At 43.0% G+C, this 15,251-nt stretch overlaps 1 protein-coding gene across 3 annotated transcripts in view; it reads left to right on the top strand.

The window, feature by feature from the left end:
• LOC146493677 (CMP-N-acetylneuraminate-beta-galactosamide-alpha-2,3-sialyltransferase 1-like) overlaps positions 1–7,297 on the top strand; it is a 45,165-nt gene extending 37,868 nt beyond the window's left edge. For all 3 annotated transcript variants that reach the window (XM_085149053.1, XM_085149051.1, XM_085149050.1), the window contains 3 exons: positions 4,924–4,969; positions 5,079–5,198; positions 6,663–7,297. In XM_085149053.1, the coding sequence (XP_085005179.1) occupies positions 4,924–4,969; positions 5,079–5,198; positions 6,663–6,830 (334 nt within the window). In that variant the 3' untranslated portion in view covers positions 6,831–7,297. The remainder of the gene's footprint in view (positions 1–4,923; positions 4,970–5,078; positions 5,199–6,662) is intronic.
• Positions 7,298–15,251: the final 7,954 nt, after the last annotated feature.

The following is a 15,251-nucleotide window of genomic DNA, read 5'->3' as shown; positions in this document are numbered from 1 at the left end:
CACAGTGCCATTCATCCAATCAGGCAGGATGATGGGTTTGCTCTTCTTCTCTGATGCTGTTTGTCCACACTGCTGCTGCTTGCTGGGACTCTTTGCCCAGGACTTTGCTGCTGTCTCTTTATCTGCCATGTTATTGTTCTTTGGAGCTGCATTCCTTGTCTTCAGGGAGGAGTGAGAGCTCGCTTGTGAGATTGAGGGACACATGGAGCTGTAAATAAGTTAGCCAGAAACTTGGCCTGAATGTTTCCAATGATGTTAAACTATAACTTTCTTCCGACCGCTGCATGTGGAAAATTGATTCAGGTCTGCTTTTCATCTGAAAGTGACAAACTAAGACATTTTCATTATTGTCATCACTGCTTAATCAACACACATCTCTCTCTCTGTTTTTGTGAACTCTCCTTTCTTAAAAGCAGAAAATGAGATAGTAGTTGTTCTTGGCTGATAAACACAAAACCTTTTTCCTATGATTATTTTTCATCTACAATGTAAATTTCGTCTCTTTTTTACTCTTTATTTTTTCAATAGCTGGTGACCTGCAGAATCACCGCTCTCACAATCAGAGGCAATTACTTTTACACAGCGCACAAAAACACTGTGACGTCAGACACATTCACACTCACTTTTTTCATCTGCGTAAATAAATCATTTGGCCAATGGCATGTGCCATGGTGATCCATAAATATGATCACAAATTTATTGAATTATTTTCAACCCAACAAAACAAATAAACAAAAACATGATGCTGATGCTATGAACTCTCTACACACATGAGTCAAGATGCAGGAAAACTGCTCATGGAAATGCTGCACACTCCAGTTATCACAGTTATCATAGTTCTGTTTCCCTCTCTTTGAAGAGTTCTCAGCCAGCTCCTGATCTGATAATGTGTAGCTTGATCTTCAGCTCAGAAGAGACCACAACGCAACCTCACACAGTGGTTGTGTGCTTTGCCCCACAGTGGCAAAGACTTGCACTTTCATATTCAATTCAGCTTCTCCGTCATGTAGTTTTCAGCTGCTTCATACAGGGTTCAGCATATTAGTTGTTTTCATAGGTGTGCTCTATAGCTCAACAATGGCTCATAATAAGACAACAGTCTTTCAAACAGGTCAAGTGCCTCTATGCACATCATCAGTTTAAATATTTTCCTATTTTACTTCATCTCATATGTCATTGTACTGAATTTGAGCAACCCTAAGCTTAATGCAGATTAACAATTATCCACCTCAATTAAATCTATGGTCTGGAGCACAGGCTGTTGTCGATCAGGGCAAGCTAAAGAATAAACATTTTGTGTCAGCAAGGGGTGGGGGAAAGCCATTCACCAGAGCATATCTTAAGTGCTGCTGATGTGGGCTGGCCTTCTGCACACGCTCTTCAAGGCTGGTGTGTTTTCTGAAAACTTCTAACATTTGAATCTCTTCCATTTATAAGCCTGCGATTAACCACACGGCTCAGGTCCGCGTGAAACCCGCGCGACCGTGCTCGCGTGAACCCGCGCAGCTAAGGAGCCGTCGCTCTCTTTTATTTAAATACTTTGCGCTGCCAAAGTCCAGCATAAACATCTGTCACCCTCTGACGCACTCTTGGTTGCTTAGGAACCCATGATAACAACAACAGCTGGCGTCTCAGACCACGTGTTCTACTCCACACTCACTCACACAAACACAAACACCACGAACAACAACAAAGAATAGCCCTATTGTCCAGCACAATCTGGACCCCGTGGAACTTCTCAATGCCCCACAAAGCGGCGGACCCCACACAGCGGTCTACATTTCGCCCCACTAAGACAGCGAACCAAAAAAGTTCGAACTGCGCAACTCTGCGACTTAATGCTTCTGTACAAAAAAACCCCACTGAGCGGCTTTGTACATCGCCCCACTAAGACGGCGAATTTTAGCCCCACTGAGCGGCCACGGACAACGCCCCACTGAGCGGCGAAGACGTACAGTTATGCGAATTTTAGCCCCACTAAGCGGCCACGGACAACGCCCCACTGAGCGGTGAAGACGTACAGTTATAGAGTTGGACTCTAAACTTACTCGGTGTTGCTTAGCGTGTAATATCAGCCTCGGATCCCGCCGATCGTCATTCATCGAGGAGGAAAGACAGACAGTTCATCCACAGGAACTTCCTGGCTGACGTAAGTCTTTCAGTGTGTCTCTTCTCCCCTCGGTGAATGTCGACTCCAGGGATCCGGCATCGAAGGACCAATTAATGATAGGTTTGTAGCTTGAACCTATTCGCTGGAACGTTGAAGACAATATAATTACACAGCAAAGCAAGACACGAAGTAGGCAAAGTTCTTCATGTTACTCATGCATGAGGGAGACCTGCCTGGAGCCAAGTGTCGTTCCACCACTTGACCCCCGTCAGACTCTCAGCCAGGTTCCCCATAGCACTCCTTTTATTGTGGTTACATGAATATGCATAGGGTCATTAACATATAACATCTTACATAGGTATACATGTGAACAAAGAATACTGTGTGTGTGTGTGTGTGTGGTGTGTGTGTGTGTGTGTGGGGGGGGGGTCAGAGTATGACCCCATAAATGACTTCCCTAAACCTACTGGTCTGGAAAGTCTATCTATCTAAACAAAAGGCACTTAGACTAAAACAGATATAGCTACGTTAATCCTACCATAAAACAATAAAACAAGGTACGACCTCTTCCCATGCTCCCAGGATGTAGGTGTGGATTCCAGAACACACTGAATGCACACCAAGCCTTTGCAGCCTGCTAAAGATCACACATCCTATCACTACACAATTAATTAAACACCTCTACCAATCTAAAACTAATTATAAAACTCTAAGCATATATAAGTAGATATTTCTAAGCATAAATGACAATCAACATTACAAAACCTAACAACGTCTACATACAAACAAAGAGTATCTTGCCTGTGCATGTGCGTTGTGTAAGTGTGTGTGTGTGTGTGTGTGTGTGGTCAGAGTGTGACCCCATAAAGACTTCCCTAACCCTGCTGGTCTGGAAGTCCAGCAGTTCATCTAAACAAAAGGCACTTAGCCTAAAACAGATATAGCTATGTTTATCCTACCATAAAACAATAAGAGAAGGTATGCCTTCACCCATGCTCCCAGAATGTGGGTGTGAAAGCCAGAACACTCTGGAATGCACACAACGTCTCTGCAGACTATTAAGGATCAAACCTCTACCAATCTAAAACTAATTATAAAACTCTAAGCATATATAAGTAGATATTTCTAAGCATAAATGACAATGAACAATATAAATCTAAAAGCCTAATAGCTCAATCTTTATTTTGTCTGACTATAAAATGTTTTCCAGGAGTTTTTTGTGCCCAGCTGCAAATTTTAGTCAAGCATGAAAGTGTGTATTTTAAACTAAATGTAAAATTGTAGTTCACTGTAGACAATGGTGCTTTGTGTCCCAGCACTTTCCAGTTCATGACAGGCAACCTTGGTGGTTGTGGGGTTTTTTTTAACTGAACATCCTAACCAATATCCTCTGACATCATTCAGATCTTAGCAAAGTTGTGACATATTGAGACAAATTAAGTTCCTTCCCACAGCCCCAACAGATTGAAAATCTGTTGACAGTTCTGTCTGTGCCAGGAAGCCAGCTAATTAAAATTACCTATACTACCACCAAGAAGAGTGGTCAAATATCTCATCAGATTTATATCAGGAGCTTGTTTACGGCTTCCAAAAGCATGTAATCAAGCAAAAACCTGGCTATAATATAATACTAATGGGGGTATGTAAGCTATATTTTTAACCCTACACAGTTGTATGAAAAAGTGTTTCCATCCTGAAACACAAAAAAATAATAGTGTTTCCTATTTTTTTATATCTTTGTCAGAAATGTTTCAGCACTGCGCTGATGCCTTTGCCAAACAGTCTTAAATTTGGATAGAGATTCACAAAAACATATGTCAGGGTTAGTTTTCAAAGCGGCTTAAGCCCGATGAGAAGTATTGAACTGCCATCTTAAGTAGTGTTCATGAAATCAGGTAGATCAACGGGAGGTTTTGTAATCAGGGCAGGTGCGTGGGTCAGAGGCGGGAGCCTAAGAGGAGCTCCACCCAGACAGAGGAGAGGGGGAGAGAGAGCGCACAACAACAATAAAACTGTCATGCACCACAGTGCGCGCACACAAACGGGATCCAAAAGTAGACTCAATAAGTCAAATGCGAGCAAGAAAACAGTTTATTGCTTTAACAAAAGGTGACCCGGAACAAAGAAAGAAACAAAACGAGGAACTGAAGAAAAAACGGTAAGATAAACGACACAGGGAAGCCATAACCAGGACCATGGGAGGCTGCAACAGAAAGGGGAGAAAATTACTAGTGAGCTGGGAAATAGGGAGACACAACAAGACAGGGCTTTAGTAATTGGCTTACGATCAGAGCGGGACAGTGGGACTCGGAAGGGGGGGGAGTGTGTCCGTGGGAAGCGAATCCGAGGAGGCAAGGATGAGGACAGATGATGCACTGCTCACAAGCAGGAGCACATGAAGGCAGAATTAACGCAGTTCAAATGACACATTTGTACAAAGCTTTTGCAGGAAGCCTAGTTACCCCTGAGGGGTGATTAAAAGACTGGCGTGGAGCATCCGTCAGCGTGGATTAAATAGTCCTCCAGGTAATTGCCCAGAATGGAAAGCAGGTGTGCAGGTGATGGCCCAGCCCGGGGGTGTGGCCACCAGGGCAGCCCACACACTCCTCAGACATAGGGCCACAGACCATGACAAAAACATGTGGCATGACAGAGACACACAGTTGTGTCATGGTCTCGGTGCCTCCCTGGCAGTGAAGAACTAAAAAACAAACAAACCATTACAAAAGCACAAAGGTAAACTGCACCATATTTTAAAATGCAGTTGCATTTTTGAGCTTGGACTTATTTCATGTTATTGTTATATCCAACAGGCAAAAAGAAACTGCTAAATCAGGTTTGAAAACTAACACGAATTTGGTGAGTAGAATGACTTATTCTTCAAACATCCAGAATATGATATGTCATAAGAAAGGTAATTCTATTATTTACTAAACTGTCATTGAAGTCTAATTGTAATCTTTAATAGGTGATGATCCTCAGCCCAGCTTTCATGAAATATGTCCATTATGTTTGGCTAAAAAAGCATGGGAGGTATCCATCCACTGGCTTTCTGACTTTGGTTCTCAGCTTGTACTTGTGTGATGAGGTAGGTTCAAGAAACAGATATGATAATTCATTGCTACACCATTCATTATTGGCCCATTGGTTGTACATGAGAGCATAGATATCATTTCCAGCTTAAGCATTACCACAAGGGATCTTCAACATCTGGTTATTTCTAGAGCAGAATTACCTAAATACCATTAAACTAGCTGGGACAATATCCCTTATTTAGATTTGACAATCACAGATAGACAATCTGTGATTGTATTTGGAAGGCTTCATAGGGAATTGAATTTGGAAGGTCTCATCAGGAACTGGCAGTTGCCCCTAGGCTGGATGACCCATGTACTAATGAGAAGTGAATGAATTAAAAAAGTGTGGAGGTTGGAGCATTAAAATGAGAACCAAATTTTACATTGCAGCCGTTCCCCAACTGTCTGTGAATGGTACTCCTGGAGAATTGATCTATGATTATACAAATGTGTGTATTAATAATCATAAAACTGACCTCAAAGCCGATTGTTAGCGAGTGATGCTATCTTCAGTCATTATGCAAATGTACTGTTAAGGCTTGGGAAACCTGTAGGACATTTTTACCAATGAAAATGCTATGTCCAGATGAATAGAGTTAACTTACCAAGATTTCCATACACAGATGATTGAGGATGCATCAAGACATAAGTTTTTGAGGCTTTTACTTTTAGAGTCCTTTCCTCCAAGGAAATTAGGGGACCAAGGGACTTGCCTCCCTGTCCTTGGTCCCCTAATAATACCTTTTTTAAGAGCAATGCAGAGCACATTAGTGGGGGGATAAGCTCACTCTTTACACTGATGCATAAATCAGTTAATCAGTCAGGAACAGGTAACTATTAACCTTGATTTCTTTCCTATTTCTCCCTCTTCAGTTTATCTATTTATTATTAATTGTATGTATTTATTATAGTTTTATACTGTTACTGTATTTGCATGTTGAAGTGTTTGTTTCTTGGCCTTTCCTATTGCCTTGATAAGGCCCTTGGTATAAGAAAATTCCAGGGGATGGTGAGGGTGCTAGTAGTAGAATTTATGACAAGTACTGACAATCCTAACTTACACAGACTGTATTTTTATTTTTGGTTTTAATAAAATATACTTAAAAAAGAAAAATGGAATGGCAAATCGCCTACACTGCATTAAGCTAAAGCACAGGTGTCAAACTCAAGGCCTCGAGGGCCGGTGTCCTGCAGGTTTTGGATGTGTCCTTAATCCAACACAGCTGATTTAAATGGCTAAATTACCTCCTTAACATGTCTTGGGGTTCTCCAGAAGCCTGTTAATGAATTAATCATTTGAATAGGGTGTGTTGACCCAGGGTGATATCTAAAACCTGCAGAACACCTGCCCTCGAGGCCTGGAGTTCAACACCCCTGAGCTAAAGCATGTTAATGAAATCTGTAGTGTCTATAATCTATAATTATTTCATGTTAATTTCATTTGTGATTAATAATCCACATTTTTGTGTCTTCAGGTTAGTGTGTTTGGATTTGGAGCAGACAAGAATGGAAACTGGAATCATTACTATGAGCAAATCACAAACACACGTCTGAGAACTGGACAACATGCTGGAAGGGTGGAATATGAATATATCGAGAAACTTCATAAGCAACGGAAAATTCATTTTTTCAGAGGATGGTAATCTGGCTTTTGGTGTCTCTCAGGGGCATTAAGATAAGCAGCCCCCAGAACTGTAGAATTAAAATACTTAAGAATAGTAGATCTAAAAAAAAAAAAAAAAGTGTAGTTTTGTTCATTAGTTGTGTGTTGGGTATCAGAGATTACTTATTTTTGGAAGTGTTTACATACAATAAAGTCCTTTCAGTATACCACCATACAAAATATGTTGTCCATTTTGTTCATAAAACAGTTTTCCTCCCCTTCTGCAACTTATTCTTCAGCATATTTTGTCCAGTATATCCACTATCTGTCCTCTGCAAATGTTGAAACCATTTTAGTCTTGTTTCTCTAGCTACCCTATCTGAGCTGTTCCACTGATATATTAATATATTAATCACACAGACACAAACACACACACACACACACACACACACACACACACACACACACACACACACACACACACACACACACACACACACACACACACACAGTATCTCTTACATCTCTTGGTGAGATGTAAAATGATTAAAATCATTGTAGCTTCTGATGACAAGCAAGATGACGCCTGTGCTTGGCTTCTACCTGTCTGCAATCTCCTATTACATTTTATGCTATTATATCAACCCTGACGTTTAATAAATGCACCTCTGCCGCTGTGACTTATGACTGTTCTTCCCTGCTCCACATCAAAAAGTCTATGGAACGCCTTTATGATGATTGGGATAGTTCAAGGCAGGGCCGTGCAGAGACGTTTAAAGGAGCGGGTGCTCAAAGTTAAAAAGGGGTACATTGAACCAGGCTGAATAACAACAACACACATTAATCAAGAATCTAATATGGGCAACAAGGCAAAGCAAACGTAGCCAATGTTTTACCTGATGGGTACAATGTTGCTGTTGAGGGGTTTCTGCTGCTCCTGCTGCTGATAGTGCTGGAGGGCAGGGCTGTGTTGATCTGAGACTGTAGACATTAAAAAGTTCATAGGAGAGATGGTAGCTGATTAAACAAGTATCATGAGATAATAACAAAATGCAAAGACTGGTGACAGCGCTTGGAACCATAAGGCAACAAAAACTGTGAAAAATAATTTAGGCTCTGCCTGTGAATCACTCTTTGTTTCACTATCCACTCTGTGCAGGGGCAAAGCTTATTACATTTTTAAACTGTAGAGATACAATAATTTTACTGCTGTAAAATCCAAATTCTGTCTTATTTAAAATATACATCTAATATAATCTGCTTCTTAATGTATGTTCTTTAAAATACAGCGTGTGTTTTTTAATACATTATAATCATAATAATGCATAATTATGTGGACATGCATATTAGATCGTTTTTTAGTGAAATATAATCCCTCCAGAAAGGCAAGAAAAGCCCTGTAACTTACTTTAAAACTAAATATATTCCCTAAAACGGTGACAGAGCTACAGACCCATGACAGCCTTACCCAGTGAGCTTGCAGCTATGACCAGCACTACTTGTGCAGTTAATAAAAGGACAGGTAATGTTTGTCACGCTGTTGCAAACACAGCACGCTCATTTGTTTCAGTTCGTCAAATTGCCACAAGACAGCTTACCAACAGCTTACGTAATATTGACTTACGTAATAAGCCAATACTCCTGGGTGCTATACACTACAGTGTACGCTGTACACCTACTTACTGGTTGTGTCGCATCAGTCTGTATGGAAGAAATATAGTAAGTCTGTGTCTCTGAGTTAATTTGTGTTTCTCCTACAGCTCCAGACCGCAAAAAATGTGCGTGCTCTTTGTGAGCTCGTTCCCGGCTCGTAACCAGCGCGTTCTGCCGTCAAGGGCGATCATTGGTTAAATGTGATCATGTGACTGATGCAAGCCAGATCCTTTTATTTAGCAAAACTGTGATTAATAGTATATATTATTGTTGAGGGGCACAGACAGGACTCCGCACGCCCACACACATAAAAAAATTAAAAATAAATAAAAAAATTTTTAAAAGTTGCCTCAACAAAAGGGCACTTTGGGCACTCATCAGGAAAGGGGCGGGTGCCCAAGCCCCTCTAGCCCCCCCCCTGCACGTGCCTGGTTCAAGGAAACTTTCCCCCTACTATTTGTGTGCTTTTCCTGATAGGAAAAGGAGATAATTACAAAAAGTGCCTCAGGAAATCCCAAGAAGAAATCAAGGAAAAGAGGCTGTAGGGTTGGCATCCAGGTACATATTAGATGAGCCTCCAGATCAGAGATTCTATGAGTGGACTGGAGGTGTCCTGAATATTGCTGCCAGTTACCCTTCCGGATGTAGTTGGAAACATGCACTCACAGCCACTGCAGCCTGGCCTTTTCTTTTGTGATGCTCTGGATTCTGTTGATTTGTGCCTTACCGCTGCGTCCTCACAGCTTGCATCGCAAAACCAGTGCCTGGCCCCGCTGGTTACGTGGCACAGCTAGAGAGACCACGTGATCAGACAAGGTGTTTGCTGTCACTCTCACTGAGACCAGCTGTTGTGAAATCTGTGCTGCCAGTGCAACCCAGGTATTTTTTGAGTGTGGGATTTCTGATGATTTGGTAGTCATTGAACACACCACAGCCTTCCGTTCATCCGATGAGGCGCATGCTGATTTCGTGCCCTCTGCGAGCTGGAACTTCGGGTACATTTGATATTTGAGACGCTGTAAATAGTTTTACAAAACCTTTATACTTGAAGTTAATGTTTTAATGTGTTGTTAGCAGTGTTGGGTAAGTTACTTTGTCAATAGATGTATTCTAAAACACTTCTTCAGCAGAGAATCAGAGAGGAGAAACACACGGGTTTTCTTGCTAGCAAGGGCAGCCACCAGAGCGCTTGCACGAGAGTGAGGGCTCAGAGACTCGCAGCTCTGAGACTTCCCTGGTCTTTATTTTATACATCAGTGGGTGTTTGTTCCTTACATTGGAATGTGGATGTCTATGTGTGTGTGTGTGTGTGTGTGTGTGTGTGTGTGTGAGTGTAGGTGTGGAGTCAGTCCCTAAATCTGCTGGTCTGGAAGTCCAACAGTTCATCTAAGCACTTAGACTAAAGCTTGACATAACTACTTTTATCCTACCATAAAACAATAAGACAAGGTACGACCTCTCCCATGCTCCCAGGGTGTGGGTGTGAATGCCAGCGCACTCTGGAATGCACACAAAGCCTTTGCAGACTATTAAGGATCGCACATCCTATCACTGCCATATGCAAACTTATATTATTAAAAGATTATACTGACTACTAAGTACAATTTTCTATTGACATACTTTAAATTAGTAACTTAGTTATATTACTAGTTACTTCAAGTTACTCGTTACTTTCAAAGTAACTAGTTACTAGAGACAGTAACTTTGGTTTTACTCAGAATTCTCTTGTTAATGTGTTGCTTCCGTAACTGGATACCCAGCAAGATTGCCAGTCTTCTAGCTTGCTTAATTGCCACAAGTGCACTGTGCCACCTACCAATAGAAAGGAAAAAAGCAGGTGGTCTCCTCTCTACAGGAGCTCACTCTGCAGGTGGGGGAGAGATATAGGAGAGGTAGAGAAGGAACTCAACCTGGGTGTCTATTGTCTTGTGTAGTTTGGGAGATGATTGGATGATGGGGTGGGTGCAGTTTTCTCTGGGGTGGAGTCGGCATCAGCGGGGGAGCTGGCCCCAGGGAGGGGCCGCTTGCCCCTCCCTTTCTTCCCTCCCCATCCTCAGCTGCCTCCCTATTCCCGCTCTACCACACCCACCCACACACGCAGGGCTTTGGGTGCAGGTATGTCACCAGGGTGCAGGGGAGGCACTCCCCCTCTGTCCCCTTCTGGTCGCCTGTGCCTCAATTTTATTCTGCAACCTAGACATCCACATTACTCACACTCTCATATAACACATACATATAGGGCCTTGGGGGTGGGCACGTTTTACAGCATCCAGAGGATGGTCGGTGTATTCCAACCCACCTCTGGCACTGGTGCCCTACCCTCAATTTTAAATGCATATAGACACTAAGGGTTTTCGGGAGGAACCGTGCTGCTCTCTGAGAGGAAGCAGGAACCATGCTCTCCTGTGTTTTAAATGCACTTTAGAACAGCACACAACAACACTACATATGAGCGGGCGTAGGGAGGTTTGGGGTCTTCACTCACCCCGGTTCTGTTAGCCGTCAGGGCTGGGGGGCTGGGAGGAGGTGCTGGCCGTCAGAATGGGGTCTGGGATGCGGGGCCTCCCTGCTACTGCAGATAAGGAGGTGGTCCGCTTGCCTCCACCCCAGAGAGAAGGGTTACATCTCCTGGGTTTAGGTGCGGCTTGCCCCTCTGGGGGCGGGGGTACCTGGACCTGGGATATAGAGTATGTTTGGGGAGTGTGACTGCCTGTGCAGTGTCTATTTGTGTCTGTCTACACGTTGGGTGAGTGCCGAGTATTTGGTTGTGTATATGGGGGTGGGAATGCATGTTTGTGTCCGCATGCGCCTGTTCGTCTGTGTCTATATGTCAGGTTGGGTCTTAGACTCAACCTCTCTGGGTACATCCAAAGTACGGAGGCCTATCTCCCCTCACCACACTCCCTGCCGGTGGCTGATGCCCTCAGACGTTGGTGTGTTGGTGGTCCTTGTCGATTGGGGCTGGGCGCTCACTTATGTACCGGCTCACTCCTGGTGGCCGATTGGCGGGGCCTGGCGCCTGTGGCCCGGCTGGGCCCCTTCCGGGGCGTGGGGTGCCCTCAGGCCTCTGGCCTCTGGGCTTGAAGCTCGGTCCTCTCTGGCACATCTGGCTGCCGGCAGAGCCCGCGGGCACGCCACTGCAACCCCCTCTGGCCTCTGCTCCGCAGCTGCTGGGTGACCTCTCGTTTGGGGCTCTACTCAGCTCTTCCCAGGAGGGGGGCACGGTTCCCCCCCTTTTGGTGGTCCTCCTCGGGTCCTCGTACTCTGTGGCCTCTGGATGTCTTGCGCCTGGATCTCCTCCATACTGGCTTCATGCCCTGGGGGACGGGGCTATGGCTCCCCACACTCCCTAGCAGATCGTTACATGGAGAAACCTTTGGAATACAAGCATGCTGATCCACACAGGTGTGCACACAGGTGTACACACGGGTGTTCACAGACGCGGACTACACCTTTCTTAGCTGCTGCCTCAATGCACATTGTGCACTGTCTATCTTGTGCGCTGCACAATATCATTTAATATTTAGTATCTACTGTTATCTACTGCTAGCTAGTTTATTGTCATGGTGCTGTATTTATTATGTTGCTCTTTTTTGTTTGTTTTCTCTTCTGGGTTTTTTTTCTCCATACAGGTGATCCAGGTGTTTTGTTTGTTTTTCTTTCTTTCTTCCCCCCTTTCTCACCGTCTCTTCTCCCCTCTGGTTTTCTTTCTCTCCCTCTCTTTCTTTCATTCTTTCTCCCTGTCCTATCCCCCAGTCATGTCTGTCCCGTTTGTAGCAACCGAAAATAAAATAAATACATAATTATAATAAAGGTCAATCAAATGGACCAATATGGCAAGGCCATGATGATCCACTTGGTAAAATAAATCCGCTTGGCATCTTTCTTGGCCTTCAGACAACAATTCTGATGGCTAAAGATCCAAACGGGACAGCTAATCAATCTTAACGCGACCTCCGCTGGGTTCTTTTTTCTGGCGCAAAGCGGGCGATAAACAAACGAGAGACGGGACTTGTGACAGAAAAGCCGATCAGCTAATCATTGATCAGTTTCATAATTGAAGTAGAAACAGAAGAGGGAGAGAATGGGAGAAGAAGAGGCAGCTGTGCAGCAAAGACACAGAATAACTCCAGCTTTGTGCCTTTTTCATTGTAGCTGGAGAACGGGACAAACTGCATTCCTTTTAACCTCAATGGTAAATGGACTGGTTCTTATAAAGCACTTTTCTACTCTGTCTAAGCACTCAAAGCACTTTATACAACCCCATTCACCCAATCACACCCATTCACACAAGCACTTCTAAGCTTAAGTGCTAAGTATCTAACATTCATACACATTCACACTCCGATGGATGCATCGGAGAGCAACATGGGTTGGTATCTTGCCCAAGGATATTTGGCATGCAGACTGGAGCAGCCTGGGATCGAACCACCAATTTTCTGGTTAGTGGCTGATCTGCTCTGCCACCTGAGCTACAGCCACCCCAATACGAAACGCGTAATATTTTCTCTGAATACAAGACAATTCCGTTTTTAGGGGATGGTTGGCAACTCTAATAATTAACCTTATGAACAAAATAAAGTTCAACATCAGTAACATCATAGCACCCACCCAGCTGTATACAAACTCCGTCATGCTAGCTAGTACCCAGTACGAAAAAGTCAGAATAACGAAAATAAACTCCACCTAAACTTGGTTTATATCTGACCCAGGTAGACTGAAGGTCATAACATCTTACCTGAAATTCACTTCACCTGACACTCGGACCGGCGGCCGCCTCGGGTCTCTCCTCCTTCTCCTGCCTCCCCTTTCCCTCATCCACCTGCTGGCCTCCACCACTTGCTAATGTTACTGAATCTGTGGAACCTCCGGAATAGACACCACACGAAGTAACGAATAATGACCCTATCTAAATCCCAGTAACGAGTAACACGTTCCTGATTTTGGAATAATAACTAGTTACCGTGCTTGTTACCACAATAATAACGTAGTTACTGTAACGCATTACTTAATAATGCGTTAGTCCCTACACTGGTTGTTTAAAAAAGGAGTCTTGTAGTAGTACGAATGTGAAGCTGAGCTGAATCCGACAGCCATTCGCCATTACATGAACCCCTCTGGTGAGTTAGCTTGCAGCGCATTTTCACATTAAATGTTTTGTGCCTTATTATGCTGCAGCGAGGTGTCAAATCTACCACTGCCATGTTTGTTAAAGAAGAAGGCTAGATATTGTAGAATGTGTGAATGAGGTTAGTAGCTGACTGCATAGCTGACTGTTAGCAAGCTAGCCATTAAGCAAGCCTGGCTAATGTCCTAAAATGGTGTCGATACAAGATCAGTTACAGAGTTATTGTGTTATGCCTAAGAGAAGAGCATTAATAACCATTGTTAACAGCATTTATGTTCTATTATATTTTTATTTGAACAAGCCTGTATTATTACAGTGGTAAGACTGGTAAATAAGCCATTAGTGACATGGACACTGAGTCAGTGGTACTGAGACTTATGAACATTTTTTGGTTAATTCTTCTGCACACTTGTGTGTATGCTGGTTTATTTGCTCTTTTGATATCCTGGATCCTACTGGATGAACTGCCTTGTGGAAGTCTGATGACTCTGAATCATCCTGGCCGGTAGATGGTCTTTGCTGCGGGTGGATGCTTCTGCTTGCTGGATGCTATTATTGGAAACTACACCGTTTTCTTTTTGCCAAAGGACCTTGGAAGATATATGTTTGTATTTATTTTTTTATTTTTCTTGGGACACTGAGTGGAAAGACACTACAAAAAAGGGTTATTATTTAAAATTGTGTCTAATAAATGTGTTTATGTTAAGTGAGTGGGGTGTCCATTGTGTGCTGGAAGCCTTACTGTTCCTGTGGTGGAGCAGCTACTACCAATTTCCTTTACGAAACTAGCCTCTGATGGGATACAGATATTTGGTAAATGATATTTGAATGATATTGAATTCTTGTAGCCTATTTCTAGAGAAACTGTGATTCTGGGCCTATACATCGGGGTGAAACTGATGATACCGACACCTAGTAAACTGCCCAAGGTCAACAGTCCTGATTTCTAAGCATTAAAGGTTTTGGCATAAGTACAGATTGCATTACACCAGCACTAGTTGGATTGCCCTTTTGAAGATTCACTCCATCTCTAACAAATCCTTCTCCCTTAATGAGCTTTTCAAAAGAAAATAACTTTCTGTTTCTCACAAAAACATGGCAAATGGATGGTGGGTTTATTTACCTAAACGAACTGTGCTCTGTTGGCTGCGCCTATCTGAGTGCCCCCTGAGCAAACTGGGGGCAAACTGAGAACTATTCATCTTTTGAGTCACAAAGGACTAAGGCTGGCTCTACGAACATGTTTTATTGTGTTTTAATTTATTGCCATCCTGGCCCTGCTACTGTGTTCTTGAAGGATTTTACAGACTTCTTATCTTCTATTATCAAATTCAAATCAAATTCAAATTTTATTTGTCACACACACACAACCATACACAGTATGACATGGGGGGTGAAATGCTTGTAGCTGCGCAATGCCCGACCATTAAATGACAGAAAAAAGATTTACAGTATTTACAATTTACTACAAAATTTACAAATTAACTTAGGAATTTACAGTAAAAATAAAAATAAATAAAAATGTGCAAACAGCAGAGAGAGATTATAAAGATTATAAATTATAGGAAATTATAGGAAATGTGTGGTGGTGCGTGTGGTGATGTGATGTGTGTGAGAGTCCAGTCTTATAGTGATGTGTGTGGGAGAGTACAGTCCTACACCTGGTTCAGGGCCCGAATA

This window comes from Neolamprologus multifasciatus, chromosome 22, assembly GCF_963576455.1.
Source record: "Neolamprologus multifasciatus chromosome 22, fNeoMul1.2, whole genome shotgun sequence".
NCBI classification, from domain to species: Eukaryota; Metazoa; Chordata; class Actinopteri; order Cichliformes; family Cichlidae; genus Neolamprologus; species Neolamprologus multifasciatus.
This window is presented reverse-complemented; position numbering and strand designations above follow the sequence as displayed.